Here is a 14,842-nt window from a genome sequence, read left to right as displayed (position 1 = left end):
TCTGCGGTGCACCACGGCTAACCCCTGGCCGTCTAGAGCAAACTGTCCCGCCATCCAGTCGGACCCATACGTCTAGCAGGCTCTTCTTGCACGTTCTCGTCAGCTAGCGATACTCATCTATATCCAATAACGCAGCTGGTGCCTCCTTTCCTCTCCGTTCTTTCTGCCACGTTACACCTCTTCGAGAATTGGGAAAAAAGTCCATGTGCAACTTCGCCGCCTCCCTCGCCCCCTTTCCACACCCACTTCTGCTCTTCCTCTCTTCCTGCACCGCAGATCTGACCCCTTTTCCGCGCCTGGCATGCCCCATTCCGCAGGGGTAAGAAGCAGAGGCACAGCGCGAAGAAAAGAAGTCTGATAGATGACAGCGAGAGGGCAGGACAGGAGGGTGGTGGTGGAGGGTGAGGGAAGCCAACGGCGTAGAGGCAGCCAAAGAGGTTCTAAAAGGCAGATGAGCAATAATGCACACGCGCACATACACTGAATGACAAACCCCGACGCCCCGGAAAAGGACGAGGAGAGGGGCAAGGAAGAGGAGGGCCCAAGCCTATCCCGCACGTCACTAGAAGCCATCCAACAGAGAAGGCAGCATACTCTAGATGCATATCAACACAGTGACAGCCTCCCCTTGGCGAGGCGCGCATCACCAACATCCGCGGGCATAGTCGGCCTACTAAAGGCGCCCCTCGCTCCCCCCACCCCCACCCCCAGCAAAGAGTGACAAAGATTGCCAAAGTATCGAGCCTCGGCGTCTGGCGTTGGGGGGAGAGGGGGGAGAGGACTGCGTGGGAACCAGACAAAAAGAAAGGGTATAGAAGTTTGCGTGTTTCCTTGTATGGATACAGAGGAATTCAGCGGAGGAGAGAAGGAGAGTGTGCGCTACAGTGCAATGCACAAGTTAGGCCCATCAACACCCGTGCGCCTGTCCAGAGAGAAAGCATTAGAGAAGGCGACAGGAAAGCGGTGCGCGACTCATTGATAGGGGTGAAAAGGGAAAGAGAAAGGAATAGCCCTGCCCTCCTAACGACGCCCTACATCACTACTTGTGCAACCAAGTGCACCGCAGAGCGGGCAAGTGGCGCCATGTGACGCGCTCAGCGATTAGCACAGTGGCGGAAGCGTGACCGCCTCCGAAGAGGGGTAAATGTCGCCCGTGCTTCCCTTCTTCGATCACCGAATTCTCTCTTTTCCCTCCTCATCTTCGTTAGCATGAAGCTGAGGGTACCTTGGGTAGAACGCACAGACTGTGCACATGGAGTACATGTGGAAATAGAGTAGTGCAAGTATTAAATGTGAGCCCCACCTCAACACCAACCACCCTCGCCCGAAGCCTGATTTGAACTACCACCACCACCACTGTCTGCGCACACGCACATCCCTATGAATAATACCGGCATCCCCTCCTCCGTCACTCCCTCCTCCCTCTCGCTATTCAGATAGTGTGTGGAAGGACAAACGGCACGAAGCGAGGAGGGGTTTGGTCCCATTCAGATCCCCACATATCACCGGATGGGTAGGCTTTTTTTCTTTTCACTCGTACGCAGACACACGTACATGAGCTCAATCGCTACATCACTTGTTCTTGGGAACCACATACTCACCCTCAGGATTCTGCTCAAACCAGAATGGCTGCCAGCGGTTGGCGTTCTCCTCGTTGAGTGTTTCGTCCTCGGAGTAGAGTGTGACTACCTCGTCACTCCAGTCGTCGCGTTGCCACTCCACCTTCACCCGCTTCCCCTTGGGTGAGGCGGAGGAGTCTTTATCGGCATCCTCCTCCACTGTCACACCTGGCTGAGTCGAAGCAGCCGCCTGACTCCTCTCATCATGCTGAGAAGGTGTGTGGGGGACGACGGCGGTAGCGGCGCTAGAGGTGGATGTCTCACGTGCCTGGCAAGAAGACGCACCTGGTGGCTGGTCAGCCAGCTCGTCGACGATCGTGCCAAGGGCGTAGATGTTCGTCATCCAAAGCCGCACCTTCTGCCCGCGACTTAAGTCCTTGACAGCGATGTGGTCAAACTGGTATACTGGCGCGGAGGAGCGGGGGGGTGCTACCGGAAGCTGCGCCACGTAAGCATTTCCTAACGCGGGGCCGAGGTACTGGCGCAGAAGAGCCCGTAAACCCTCTTCGTACAGTTCCTCTGGATCGCCGAGCCCATCGCGGCCGACGCGAGCGTCATGCGGGACAACGACGTCCCAACTGCGCGCTGCCCTTGTTACCGCAACCGCCTCCTCATTTGTCGTGTCGTCCCCCTCCTTCATCGCGCCCTTTCCGTCGCCCGCTGCGGCGGGGTCGAGCACGGGTCGCATGACAGTCCCTGCACCGGCATAGGCCACCACAAACGTGCCCCCCGACACCACACCATCAATCGCGTACGGCTCGAGCAGCTGCACCTTGCTGGGCTGCGTGCGGGACGCCGCCGCATTCGTGCCATTGTACACCTTCGTGTAGGCGTGCTTGCCCCAAACGTAGAGCTCCCTCCCCTGTGTAATGACAGCGCAGAAGGTGCCGCGGCCAGCCATCACCGACCGCACCGCAGTTGTTGGCAGCTGCACAATAGTCGGCCGCAGCTGGCCATCTCCGTTGCTGAGCTTGCCAAAGAAGTACACCACAGACCCGATGAGCGGGTTCTCCTTGAGAACAAGAGTGTGGTCATCGCCGGCCGCGATGTCCAGAAGCCGTTCCGCTTGCTTGCGCGGCGGGAACTCCACGCGCGTAGGCTCGAGACGCGGGTCGATGTCGCCGTGCCCAAGCTTTCCGAAAAGAGGCTCACCACACGTGTAGACGTCCTCCTCGCTACAACAGACCACGTGCGACCGCCCCACAGCCACCTTGACGATCATGACGCGGTGACGCTCGAACCAGCGCATCAGTTGCGGCGTCTCAACGTCTATCGAGACGGTCTTGAGGGTATGCATGTCTAGCCGCTCCCCGTTGTCGTTGTGGCCAAGGTGGCCGTACCTGGACTCACCCCACGAGTATACCTGACCGTGCCGGTCGAGCGCGAAGGATGCGTTGCCACTAGCGTACACGGCCTTCACGTGCGCAAGGTTTTTGAGCTGAGTGAAGCTCGGCGCGTATGTGCCACCCCGCGGCCGCGGCTTCACCATTTGCCCAGGCAGTCCCAGCTGGTGGAACGAGTTGTCGCCGGCAACGTACACACAGCCCGTCGAGGTGCAAACGATTGTGTGTCGAGCCCCGCACGCGACGCTGACGACGGTGCCCTCCATCAAGTCTTCGAGATGCAGATGCGTCAGCGCGGTTGCGTAGTTCGCTACATGATGACCCAGCTGGCCATACTCGTTGTTGCCCATACCATAAAGTGCAATAACAGTCTTGCCGTTCCCGGCGAGTGCTGCCTCGGCGACCGGCACAAGGCTCACAGCCGCCACAAGGTGCTTCACGCCGCACGCAATGTGGTGGACCTGCATGCGCATTGCTGTGATGCTCCGAAGCGTTTCCTGTACCGATGCGACATCGGATTGGAGAGAACTGGTGGCGGTGGCGTTTGGTTTCGCAGGTGTGCTGCGTCGCAGCACTGCGAGGGAGGGGGGTAGATATCCGGGGTAGCGCAGCGGCGGTCGGTCGGGGTTCTCCGACAACTGCGGCTCTTGAAAGTTGTAGCTTCCCCAGAAGAACATTGTGCATTCGAAGGAGAGCACAGAATAGAAAAAAAAGAAACGAAAAAGAACGCCACTGAGGAGGGAGGTTGGCGTGGGGGACTGTCCGATTATGCACCAGTGTAGGCGTCTGGGTTTATAGTGGGTGAGGCACGGGGGTAAAACACCCTTGTATCAACTCCTTTGGATCAGCGAGGGAAACACACCTGTGAAGGCAACCCCTCGAAACAGCGCCAGATTTATGTTAGTAATGACGTGTACCAGTGGTACGGAACGTGACTGTGCAGAGTTGCTCGTCTCCAGCTTTTTCGATCCTGCCACGCGTCTTCGGACCTGTTGCGTAAGTCAGGCAATCACAGTGTCAAGGAAATACGCCGGGCACCGTGTAGCAACTTCTTCTATGACTGACTCCGTGAGAAAGAAAGGAGGAGAAATCTAAGACAGAAGCGAAAAGATTGTGAGGAGGAGGAGAGTGAGTCTCCCCCCTGAAGGTTGATCGATAGGGGAGATACCCGAATAGCGCTAGAACTCCCGTCCCGTAGGTAGAAGGACTCAGCGAGCGGCCTCACCGGCCATCGAGGACCATCAGTAATTCCGCATCGATAAGCATCTAAATTTCAACTGAGAACCCACGCCTGCCGGCCGCGCTGTCACGGGGGGGGGGGGGGGGAGGGGGGCCGCATGGGCTCGCTTTCATTGTGAAGTGAGGGTTTTGTGAACATGTGTTGATAGTAGTAGAGCCTCATATAGCATCTTTCTGTTGTGCGTTTGCTTTTAGGTCGATATCACCACGTGCCCGCCCCCATAGAGACCAAGCAGAACGCTGCCGAGTAGACGTGCCTTGAACCACCTCTGTCGACACGCTCGAGGTTGCCGGCCTCTTGATTTTCTCGTGGCTGTGCAACATAGTTGCATGAATACGCTCCATCACGCCCACCAACTTCGTGCTGTGCTCCTGAGGGTCGACACACGAAAGCGCGAAACCCACCGCAAACACTCGATTGTGTCTCTGACTCGACAGCGAATTCACCTACAGAAGCGGTTGCCGCTACCTCAATGCCGCGGTAGTGTTCCTCCACCTCGGACAGCACACGTTGCGCATAAAGCAGAAGCGGCAGCGTCTGCGTCGAATGATTTCTCGCAGTGAAGCTCCTTGACACGCCGACCTCGAAGTAAATAAGGTTGTTGATTCGCACGGAGTGGGCCGGTGGCGCTGCCTTACATTGTGCGGTCGTGGCTGAGCCACGTCTGCCACTGCCACTTACTCGTTGTTGTTAGGCGAGAGTACTGACTTTGCCACCTCCCACGACCCGGTGAAGGCGTGAGAAATAATGACGGCAGGAGGTAGGGTGTGCTCTCCCGGCAAGTAGCGCACAACCACCAGCAGAAGCTGAGCTGCAAAGGTTTCCGCTTGCACAGACTCGGGTGGCCCACGCAGCTTGTTGAGGCTGATCTCCGAAACAATCGCTAAAAGGCGCCGCTGCAGGCGTTCCCCCAGGAAACAAAGAACGTCGGAGAGCAATCGGGTTACTACCCCGGGCGTGGCAGGATCCGCGTTCGCCTCAGTACTGCTTGCTGCTGCTGCAGTCCGTCTCACTTGGCAAGCGTCCCAGACAAGGTGATGGGCTTGGGTTCTCTTCAGTAACTCTATTGGACTCCACCCCCTAATGGCAATAAGGCTGCATTCCACACAATCCACGGGTGCACGTCGAGGCCTGGGGGTCGCCGCACGTGCCACAGATGCCTTCGCAACAACCTCCCAGTCAATGGAGGAGTGAGTTCCGCAGACACATACACACACACACCAAGTCTGCCTTGCTGCACCGCGTATAGTCGCACTGTCCGCCTGGCACCGCCACCGCTGGCACCCTTGGGGACATCTTGCGCAGATGACGATGGCTGTCGTCCAGGAAGCCTTGCACAAGCCCAGGTCCAGAGGATCGAAGCGCGTTTCCCTCCGCCTCTGAGGCTGCAGCGATGCCGTTGCTCGTGCGAAAGGGTAACGCAGAGGAAAGTTGGAAAAAGAAGGAGCGCAGTGATGTAGTCGCAAGAGGCGACTGCGCAAAGCAGTAAAGTGAAAAATCCGCACACCAAAAAAGCGGCAGGCAGGTGCCTATGAGCACCTCTGTGGTGACTGTAAAGAGGAGCGGGGGGTAGCCAGCAGGTAAGTAGGTGTGTGTGTGTGTGGGTGTGTGTATGGGTGCGCACGCCTGTTTGTGTTTCTTTGGAGCTGTGCATGGAATCAAGTAGAAGCGAAGAGGAAAAGAGCCGAAAAGGGGAGCGGAGATGTGAGGAGAGTGAAGACACTATCTAGAGGAGATAGCGGATGCGGCCGCAAGCAACTCAGCCTCCTGCGCATCCATAACATTGTCCCGCAGACGATGGGCATCGCATGGGGCACATCCATTTCCTGAGGGCCGTTTCCTTCGCTCTCGAAGTGCCTCAGGAATGTCTCGAGAAGGTGCAGGAGGAGCCATGATCGGGTCGTGGCAGACAGCTGCTAGTACCGTGGCACATCGCCCTCCGCCGCACACCACACTGTAGAAGGGCAAAGAAGCTGCCTCTTGTTCAAGGGCGACGGCCAACTCGTTTCCGTTGACCTGGAAAGAGTGAGATACTACAGCTCATATATAGCACCGAACAGACGCCTAGCCCGGCAGGGTCAAGAGAACAGAACCTAAAGAGACGGGAATAACACGGTGGACTCGCAAAACGAAACAGACTTAAAAAGCGGAAGTGCAGAGTCGGGCAAACGCACCCTAAACGCCAGCATGCCGCTTTATGCTGAGCGCATGGTGCCGTTACGAATGGCGCGCCTTCGACTTCCTCTTATACCTTCATGAGTCGGTTGTCAACATCTATCACCTTGAAACCACCCAACACACTCACACATGCACGCACACTCTGTTCCGCCACTGTTCAATCTCGCTGGCAGAAATCAGAATGGAGGAAAGTCACACGAGCAACAAAAAAGGCTAACACAGCAAGACAGAGAGAGAGAGAGAAGGCCAGGAGAGACACGCACGGTGCGTACGCGGGCAGCGTCTATGGAATCCGCAAGGAGAGAGCGACAGAGACGGCGAGAGCAGGGCAGGTAACGCGGTCTTCCAGGCTGCTGTGCAATGATCGCCTGTGAGAGGAGAAGGCTGCCGAAAGGTCAGGATGCTGAAAAGATAAAACAAAGAAACCCCTCCCCTGCTCAACAAACCAAGTCCATCCGCATCCGCCCTCTCCGCCTTTCCCCTGACCATCCTCGCCATCCACGCCTCCTTCGTCTCCGCCCTCCTCTTCGACTGCCGCTCTCGACGCACCTCTATGCCGACGCAGACTCCGCACGTGGTCTCTTGTTCTCCGGCTGCGCGCTCGAGAGCGAGTCGTCGCCGGTGCGTTTCTGCTTCTTGCGCACCACGGCGTGTTGAACAGGGCCGCTTGGGGTGCCACTGCGGCTGCCCTGCGGCGGAAAGAGTGAGACGGAGAGACTATTGCTGTGCTCGTTCGTGGCGAGGGCCTGCCCGTTCGCAGACATGGGCATGGACAGGTACGAACTCTCTGTCACCTCGTCCCCTGCACCACCAGGGACGGCGGAGAGGAAGGGGTGCTTGCCATCCTTGTTCACTGAAAAAAACTCTTGCGGGGTGGGTATCTGCTCCGCCTCGGCGGCAAACTGCTGCTTAATGGCCTTCTGGATTTCCTGGAACTTGCCGCCTTTCATTTCAATTGCGTCAGCCAACAAGTCCTCCAGCTCGGCAACAAGGCTAGCGGCAATGGTACCGGCCGGGTACAGCTTGATCTCGTCCAGCGTGGCTCGCAGACGCTCCTCGGCCCCTTCGAAGTCGCCTTCCTTCATGAAGCAGTCAGCGATGCCGTAGAGGACGCCGACCACACGCCCGGCAGGAACAACGGTGAGCTTTTCTTCCTCCGGTGCGGCGTCTTGCAGGCAGCGGTAGTGCAGCAGCTCCGTCTCGTACTCGCGCAGCGCAGCGTCATAGTCCTCCTTCTCCACGGAAAGCTGCGCCAGCGCATTGCGCACCTCAGCAAGAGCCAGCTCCACCTCTACATCCTCTTCACCGACCTCTGCCTCCAACTTCTGGAGGCACACGCGCGCCACCTCCAGGTTCACGTAACACGTCATAAGCGTGTCCTCGTCACGGGGTCGCAGGACGTCGTCCACGGTGGTCTGTCTCTGTAGGAGTCGTAATTGTGAGAGACCGTAGTCCAGAAAGTACTTGCCGCACTTGGCGGAAGTGGAACCGTACTTGTTGGAGAAGTGACGGACCACGCGGTACTGCACATCGAGCGCGTCCTCGTAGCGGCCTTCGTTGTACGCGGTGATGCCGGTCTGGCGCTGTGCCTCCGCCTCCTCATCCGTGGCAAACTGGAAGGTCGCGTCTTCGTCGTCATCCTGGTCTTCTTCCTCCCCTTCTTCAACCTCTTCATGTTCTTCGCTGCTGGTGCTGCTCGCTTCTTCTGCCTGGCTGCCCTGCTCCGATGCCTCCTCGTCCGCCTTCGCTACGTGGCCCGCTACCTCCTCTTTCGGCATGGGGCACTCGGCTTCGTCTTGCTGCGGGGTCGCTTCACAGGTGTGCATCAAGGACGGGTGGTGGGTTGCGCTCATGGTGGTCTATGCGACAAGCTGGTGTTCAAAGAACCACAACAAAATGAAGGAAAACAATAACAACAACGTCCGATCCCTTTCGCTTCGTCACGGTTAGTTTATGGGAGGCGCAGCAGGCACACACACACACACACGCACGTGCCGCTGTTGATCTATGGAAAGAACCAACACAAAGTACACAAGACGGTGTTATGCCCCACACTGCCTTTTTCCTTGCGGTGCTAAACAGGATCAAGCGTAATCACCGCGCGTCTCGGGGATGTTGCGGCACGTCTGCGTAAAAGTCTCTGCGCGAGCAAGGGGCAAAAAATTGTACGCGTTTGTGCTTGGAAGCGTGTGTGACTGGATACCCTTCCGTGCGCGGAGGAGGAGGCGACGCGCAGGAGGAAGGGGATGGCGCGGACAGTGGCAGACAGCGAAGGGTGTGGAGAGCAAGAGAAAGAGAAAGGGTTGTGCGAGTGAAAGAAAGAGTGCATGAACTGAACAGAGAGGAAGTCACTTGCCCGTACGTGGATGAAGCATCCGCGGCGGCGCGGCGCAACGTGCAACCTCACACACAAGACTCGAAAGCATGACCGATGTGCCACTGTGTACGTGCAAACCGCTGACTTCAGTGCGGCGGCACCTTCGCTTCGCACAGCAAATGACACGAGCGGCAAGTCATGACAAACAACGCATGAGCGTTCGTGCGCATCACGCCTGCCCCGGGCCCCGGAATCGTCGTGAGTTCCTTTGCGCTTGTCTGAGGCGGGCACAAGATAAGAGGTTGGCATCTCAGGGGACACAATCGAGGTGATGAAAGACAACGCACAAGAGCGGGAAAAGCTAATAGCAAACACAAAGAGAAGGAACCACGTACGACACAGGCAGGCAGACGTACATGCAGGCCATGTGTGTCTGCCTGTGTACACCATCGAATCCGATGCACTCCCTCTGAAGTTTGGGCCGAGCCCTCTTGAGACGCCAACACCAGAGCTCCTCATCTCTGCTGCGTGTGAACATCCCGTAACAGCTACTGCGGAGATGTTCAACAGTGAGGTGGGCTAGTACTGCTTGTAGATGGGTTGCATTCCGGCGTAGGTGGTGGTTGACTGGGACTTCTTGCCCTTCGATGAGTCTTGCTTGACTTGGCGCTTCGAATCACGCAGCACGGCCTCCATGCCGCCAACCATCGTCAGCTCCGGCGACGGACGGGCCCCGATGGAGCAGTAGTCGCGCAGCGCCAACAGGCACGCCTGCCCTACCTCCGCACTCTGACAAAGGATAGTGGGAGTGGAGATGGGTTGCAGAAACAGCGGCGCGATGGCACTGCCAGTTTGAGAAGCAGAAGACTGGCCACTGCGGTGCTCGCCGACCCGGGTCCAGCCACCATGCTTGTGACTCCCCACGGCGGCGCCGGGGCACTGCCTGGGCAGGGAGCCACTCGTGGGATAACCCACCGCCCCCTCAGAGTTCGACCGGCATGTCCGCCCGCGGCCGGGGAGCGACGAGCCAGACCACTTGCCGACGCCACGTGCACAGGACGGGGTGGAGATGCCCGACCTCTCTGCGGCGCCGTTCGTCGCGGCCTGCGCGCCGTCGGCGTCCTCGTCGGCGGGGCAGGCCTGCCCCGCCGACCGGTGTAGTGGCGGCCACGTCACCTCAAAAAGTACGTTGCTGCCGTTGTTCATCGCTGTGAAATCGTCCGCGTAGAGGCGGCGGTCCGTGAAGTGCGTCAGCTCTACTGTGTAGCTGTGGATGAGACTGCTACCGAACAGCACCCGCGAGGTCCCATCCTTCGTGGTCATATGCACGCGACCGAAGCGACAGAGACTAAAGGCAAACACATGACGCGCGTGCAGCTCCACCAATCGCGGAAAGAAGAGGTTCCAGTGCTGCACTGACACGGGCAGATTGTTGCCAAAGATGAAGCCACTGGATTGCGAGGCGTGGGAGTGGAAGTCGAGGTACATGATGAAGCGCTCGCGATACGCTTGCTGCAAGTGCTCGAACACGCGCCGCAGCGCGAGCACTGTTGGCTGAGTCTCCGCATCTGGGTCATTGTAGCAGCGGTTTAGGTTGTTGCCGAACTGATCCATGCGGGAGTGACCGCGGCTGACGCCGTCGGGATTGAGCATCGGCACAATGAAGAAGATAAAGTGCTCACGCAACTGGATCGCACGAGCGTCGCTGGAGAGCAGGAAAGATATGAGGCCGTGGACACCGTGCGACGCTGTCACCTCGCCAGGGTGCACACGTCCACTGACAAGTACAACTTTCTTGCCAGAGGCAAAATTGGCGTATGGGCCGCGCACCGCTTCTTTTGCGGCACCGCCCTTGCCTTTCCCGGATGGGGTTGTCGTGGTAGGGCTCCCGATGGCAGGGGATGTCCAGTCACTGGACGAGCTGCCACCTGTCGTCACCAAGCCATCGCCACTCTGGCCAGCGTCGCCTTGGCTTCCGGAAACCGTTGCGTCCGCAGTGCTCTTTTTATCCTCGGTCGCCGCTGATGCTGGTACGCAGCTGGAGCGGCTGGTCACAATGAGCAAATGAAGCTTTCGCCCCTCCGGACTCCGACATAGCACCCGTTCCTCAAATCGCATGTCGCACGCACTGCTCTTGACAAGGGCGTGCCAGTGGCATATGTGGCAGAGTAAGTTGGCGTACGTGTACGGTGCGCAGAAGGCGATCTGGATCGTTTCCGTGGAGTTGCGGGCGGTCACTGAGAAGGACACTTCGCCGTCCAAGTCCCGGTTTGTTGTGCGAAAGGAACACGAGTCCACGGGCCCCCAGTTTGGCTGGCTCAGCCCATCACGCCACACTGGCATCATCCCGTTCTGTCGGTACAACTTCACGTGCGGTGCCGCGTTCATGAGCCGAAACCGAAGCCTGCGCCCCTCCTTCGCCCCCACCACAGAGAAGTAGAACCAAATTCGCTTGTCGCTCCCTTGATCCGGCTCCAGCCAAATTAGAAAGCAGTACGGTTCAGCCGTGCGCTCCACCCGGTACAGGTTCCCCCCCTCGCAGTCGGAGCTAAGTAAGAGGCCGTCGTCAGGGCACTTGAAGAAGCGCTGGTGCGATGGCGACGCGCTGCCCAGGACCAGGCGGATCTGCGTCTCCCAGGCACGAGCGAAGGCTGATATGCCACCCCACTGCGGGAACCACGAGCACACAAGCGAGGCCACAAAATGGATCGGGTGGAGCCGCAGAGGGATGCATGGCTTTCGGCGCTGCAGCATTGTACGGCGTTGGTGCCTCGCTGCAGTGTCGACCACGGTGTCGCCGGTAGTCGCCGTGCCGTCGGTGTTTGCATCACCGATAAAGCGCGCACAACACAAGAGCACAGTGCCGATAACGTACTCCTGCTCCGCAATCCACCGCATGGCCTCACTGAAGGTGAGAAACAAGTGTGTTGCAGCGGCCGCCTTGGACGTCTTCACGTACTGCCCAGCACAACGGGGCTTGCCGGCCTTTAAGTAGAACTGCGTTGTTACGAACGCTGCGGACTCGGAAGCACCGCCAGCAGCTGTGGGCAGAGTGAATGGGGTGTTTGCGCTGCTTGATTGTGCGAGAGCCTCCTCCGTGACCACGGCGGTGGCAGACGACGGCGACTTGTGCATGTCCTGTGTCACCTGCGGGTTCACGTTCCTCGTACCTACCACTAAGGGAGATGAGGCTGAAGTCGCCTTCTTCGGCTTGCCCAGCACGATGGGAGAGTCGATGGCGCTGCTGCTACTCCAGAGCGATGGTTGGCCTTTGCTACGGTCGTGTTTCAAGGCGGGGTGCTCGTACCCCATAATCCGCACGTACTCCAGAACCTTGGCCAAAACGTGATCATCGACGAGCCACATACTGCGGCTTCGGTTGAGAAAGAACGCCTCGTGGAGGCTAAGCTGCTTGCACTCCCGTTCGCGGAGCTCTTCTTCATACGTGGACGACGACTGCAGGTGCGATGAGCACGACACAAAGTGCTGGGAAGGCGTGGACCCTAGCGGCGCGTGACCAGTCGAGTGCTGCTGTGAGAGCATACTTGACACGGCAGTGGCTGCTGTTGACTTGGTTGGCGCAGTCGCAGTCGCTCCAGGCGGTGCGCCGCTCGCTTTACTGCTGCTGATTGGCTGGTGCGTCTGCGTTGGAGCATTCCAATCAGCCGCCGCAGAGCCACGCACTGAGTAGGTCACGTTGCGCTGTGATGATGTGCCGCGACGGTGCAGCTGTAGCGTCGAACTGGCAGACATGCGGCTCCGCGGATCCTCGCCGATGTCGTAGTCCGTGTCGCCGACCTCAACGCTCACGTTGAAGTCCCCAAGGTTGCCGCCGGTCCCGTTACCTATCTTGTCCGCTGGCAACGCTCCCTGACGCGCCAACGGCGGTGGTGGTGCCTTGTTCGATGAGGGAGGTCCACTCGCACGACTCCCCTCTACCCCGGAGTCCATGTAAGTCAGCACCGCCTGTTCCTCATTCTCCTCATCAAAGTTGCCGACGTCTTTTTCCTCCTCGAATCTGCTGTCGCTGTTGTCGTCACTGCAGCCTCCTCGGCCACTACAGTTGGGATCTCGGCTATCACGGAGACTGCGGACGCCGGGTAGGGAGGCGCCAGTCGCCACCGTGGCCGAGCCGCCTTCACCAACAGCACCGCCGCTGTTCACGTCCAGTCGCTGCGTTGTGGTACGCAGAGAGGAGCTGCTGGTCAGAGAGATGCGTCGCGCCGATTGTGGCGTGTCGGAGAAGCTCGAGTTTGCGCTCTCGTCGGAGGCCACGTAGTAGCCGCTCTCCAGCAGCTGCTGTGTGGGTAGCATAACCGGCGCCATGTTTGGTCGGTGCCGAGCCACAGTGATAAAGCTGGGTGTGTCGTGTTGCAGACTGCGCTGCGAGCTGCAGCTGTTGATGCTGCTGCCCTGTACTGCCACACCCGAATGTGGGCGTGGCGAGATTCCCGTAGCGAGTAAAGCATTTCGATTACGGTTTCTGCGTGGCACGGATGCATCGCAGGGGTGTGCCTCGCGTGCAGAGGCAGCCTCAGCGCTTGCAGATAACGGAGGCGAGGTTGAGGCGGCATAAACTCGTCCAGCTGTAGTCACACCGCTCGCCAGGGAGTCTCGCGGGCCCACTTTTGGAGCCACCACTGGTGGGGAGTGCGCGTGGAGGCGTGCGGGTGGCCGTAAAGAAGTGATGCGCGCCATCGAAGTCCGTCGCAATGGTTGCGACGTCGGAGGTTGGTTAGACCCGTGTCCCTCCGGCACCTTCACCCTCTGCACTACAACAGACGCCAAGCCAAAAGGTAGCGTTGAAGAGACGGACGCAGGCCGGGCTGCTGACGAGAAAATGGATTCAGAGTTAGATAACCCCGGGGTGGGGTGGCTTACACGACTCCGTGCGTCATTTGCTGCAACCATAAAAACAGCCGAGTCTCTGCCGTGATGACCATAATTGGAGTGCACATCACTCTTGGCCTTCACCACACCCTCTGCTTGTAGTTGCTGCTGCAAGAGCAGACGCTCTGCGGCCCGTTGCCTCTGTCGCGGTGTTCCACTGCCGTCCAGTCCCCCGGCAGCATTCACTCGTGCGGAGGTCTGGAGGGCAGAAAAAGAAGGCACGTTTGTACGTAATGTTGCGTAAGCCGGCGGCGGTGGATACGCCGCCTTGCGCTTTACGTCCTGTGACCGGCTCATCAGCAGTGGTCTTGGATGTGGCTTTATTCCCCTACGAGCCCCCACTTCTCTTTCTCTTCGTTTACGTTTCAAGCCCCTGGTCGATGTTACACGGCGACCCCACGTCGTGGAAGTAGGAAAAATCGAAAGTGCCTACCTTTCTATAACCGTGCGGGTGCGTGTGTGTGTGTGTGTGTGTCCCTATGTAGGAAAGCCCAGTTTGCTTGTGCGAGCGGTCCAAACAAGAGCGAGAGGGAGGAGGAGCAGGTTGGAGCAAGTCTGTAGTAAATATAGTTGGCTGTGCAGAAGAAGCAAGGGAAAGTGGCCACGAAGGACACAACAGAAAGGGACAAAATATATGCGCGCGTACACGTACAGGCGTCGAGGAGGGAGAGGGAGGCTCTAACAGTAAAGTGGTGAAGGGTAGGTCCCGCCAGGGGAGTGGGAAGGGGGGGGGATAGAGAGAGTGGCAAGCGATGTGATTGAGGTCCGAAGTGACAGTCGTAAAGGCAGAACTCTCACCACAACAACACGGAAAGCGAAAGGAGGTTAAGCAGGAGAAGAGGTGCAACGAGCACTGCAGTGTTTGTTTGTTTGTTGCTTTCTATGCTCGCCTGTGTGTACGAGTGTGTGTGTGTGTGTGCGTGCCTCTCTCGTGTACGTGTATCCAGCCAGCACAGAAGACTACTTACAAACCGACAGAGGTCAAGAGGAGGGTGTCACGAGACAAGAACAGCGGCAAGCAGGGGTGAATAGAGGGGTAAAACGACAGGGCTCACTCACGAATGCAAAGGGGGTACGCGAACGCGCACACTCACCACCTTTTTAGCAAAAACGAACACAAGCGTACAAGAAAAGCTGAAGAGAAGGGAAGAAGGCGGAAAGTTGATAGGGAGAAGGAGTAAATGCCTCCTCCTGATCTCTTCAGAGGATGCGGCCATTGACTGTGAAACCAGAAGCACACACACACGCACAAAGA

General features: G+C 58.3%; 3 protein-coding genes and 1 pseudogene across 4 annotated transcripts; all 4 read right to left on the bottom strand.

Annotated features, from left to right (window-relative positions):
* Window positions 1-1,572: 1,572 nt before the first annotated feature.
* Window positions 1,573-3,639, bottom strand: LBRM_35_4300 (conserved hypothetical protein; the record flags this gene model as incomplete). Its single annotated transcript, XM_001568999.2, has 1 exon — window positions 1,573-3,639. The coding sequence occupies one exon, from the start codon at window positions 3,637-3,639 to the stop codon at window positions 1,573-1,575; it is 2,067 nt and encodes a 688-aa protein (XP_001569049.2).
* Window positions 3,640-4,403: 764 nt separating this feature from the next.
* LBRM_35_4290 lies at window positions 4,404-5,606 on the bottom strand (annotated as a pseudogene). The gene is given in 5 exon segments: window positions 4,404-4,889; window positions 4,892-5,280; window positions 5,283-5,334; window positions 5,336-5,419; window positions 5,421-5,606. Coding segments are annotated over 5 exon segments (1,197 nt in total).
* Window positions 5,607-6,931: 1,325 nt separating this feature from the next.
* LBRM_35_4280 (conserved hypothetical protein) lies at window positions 6,932-8,233 on the bottom strand (the record flags this gene model as incomplete). The annotated part of the gene is made up of 1 exon (XM_001568997.1): window positions 6,932-8,233. The coding sequence occupies one exon, from the start codon at window positions 8,231-8,233 to the stop codon at window positions 6,932-6,934; it is 1,302 nt and encodes a 433-aa protein (XP_001569047.1).
* Window positions 8,234-9,276: 1,043 nt separating this feature from the next.
* LBRM_35_4270 (putative zinc carboxypeptidase) lies at window positions 9,277-13,884 on the bottom strand (the record flags this gene model as incomplete). The annotated part of the gene is made up of 1 exon (XM_001568996.2): window positions 9,277-13,884. The coding sequence occupies one exon, from the start codon at window positions 13,882-13,884 to the stop codon at window positions 9,277-9,279; it is 4,608 nt and encodes a 1,535-aa protein (XP_001569046.2).
* Between the last annotated feature and the right edge of the window lie 958 nt (window positions 13,885-14,842).

The sequence above is a fragment of the Leishmania braziliensis genome, chromosome 36 (genome assembly GCF_000002845.2).
Source record: "Leishmania braziliensis MHOM/BR/75/M2904 complete genome, chromosome 36".
NCBI lineage: Eukaryota > Euglenozoa > Kinetoplastea > Trypanosomatida > Trypanosomatidae > Leishmania > Leishmania braziliensis.
The sequence above is the reverse complement of the archived record's forward strand: the minus strand, read 5'-3'. Positions and strand labels throughout refer to the sequence as shown.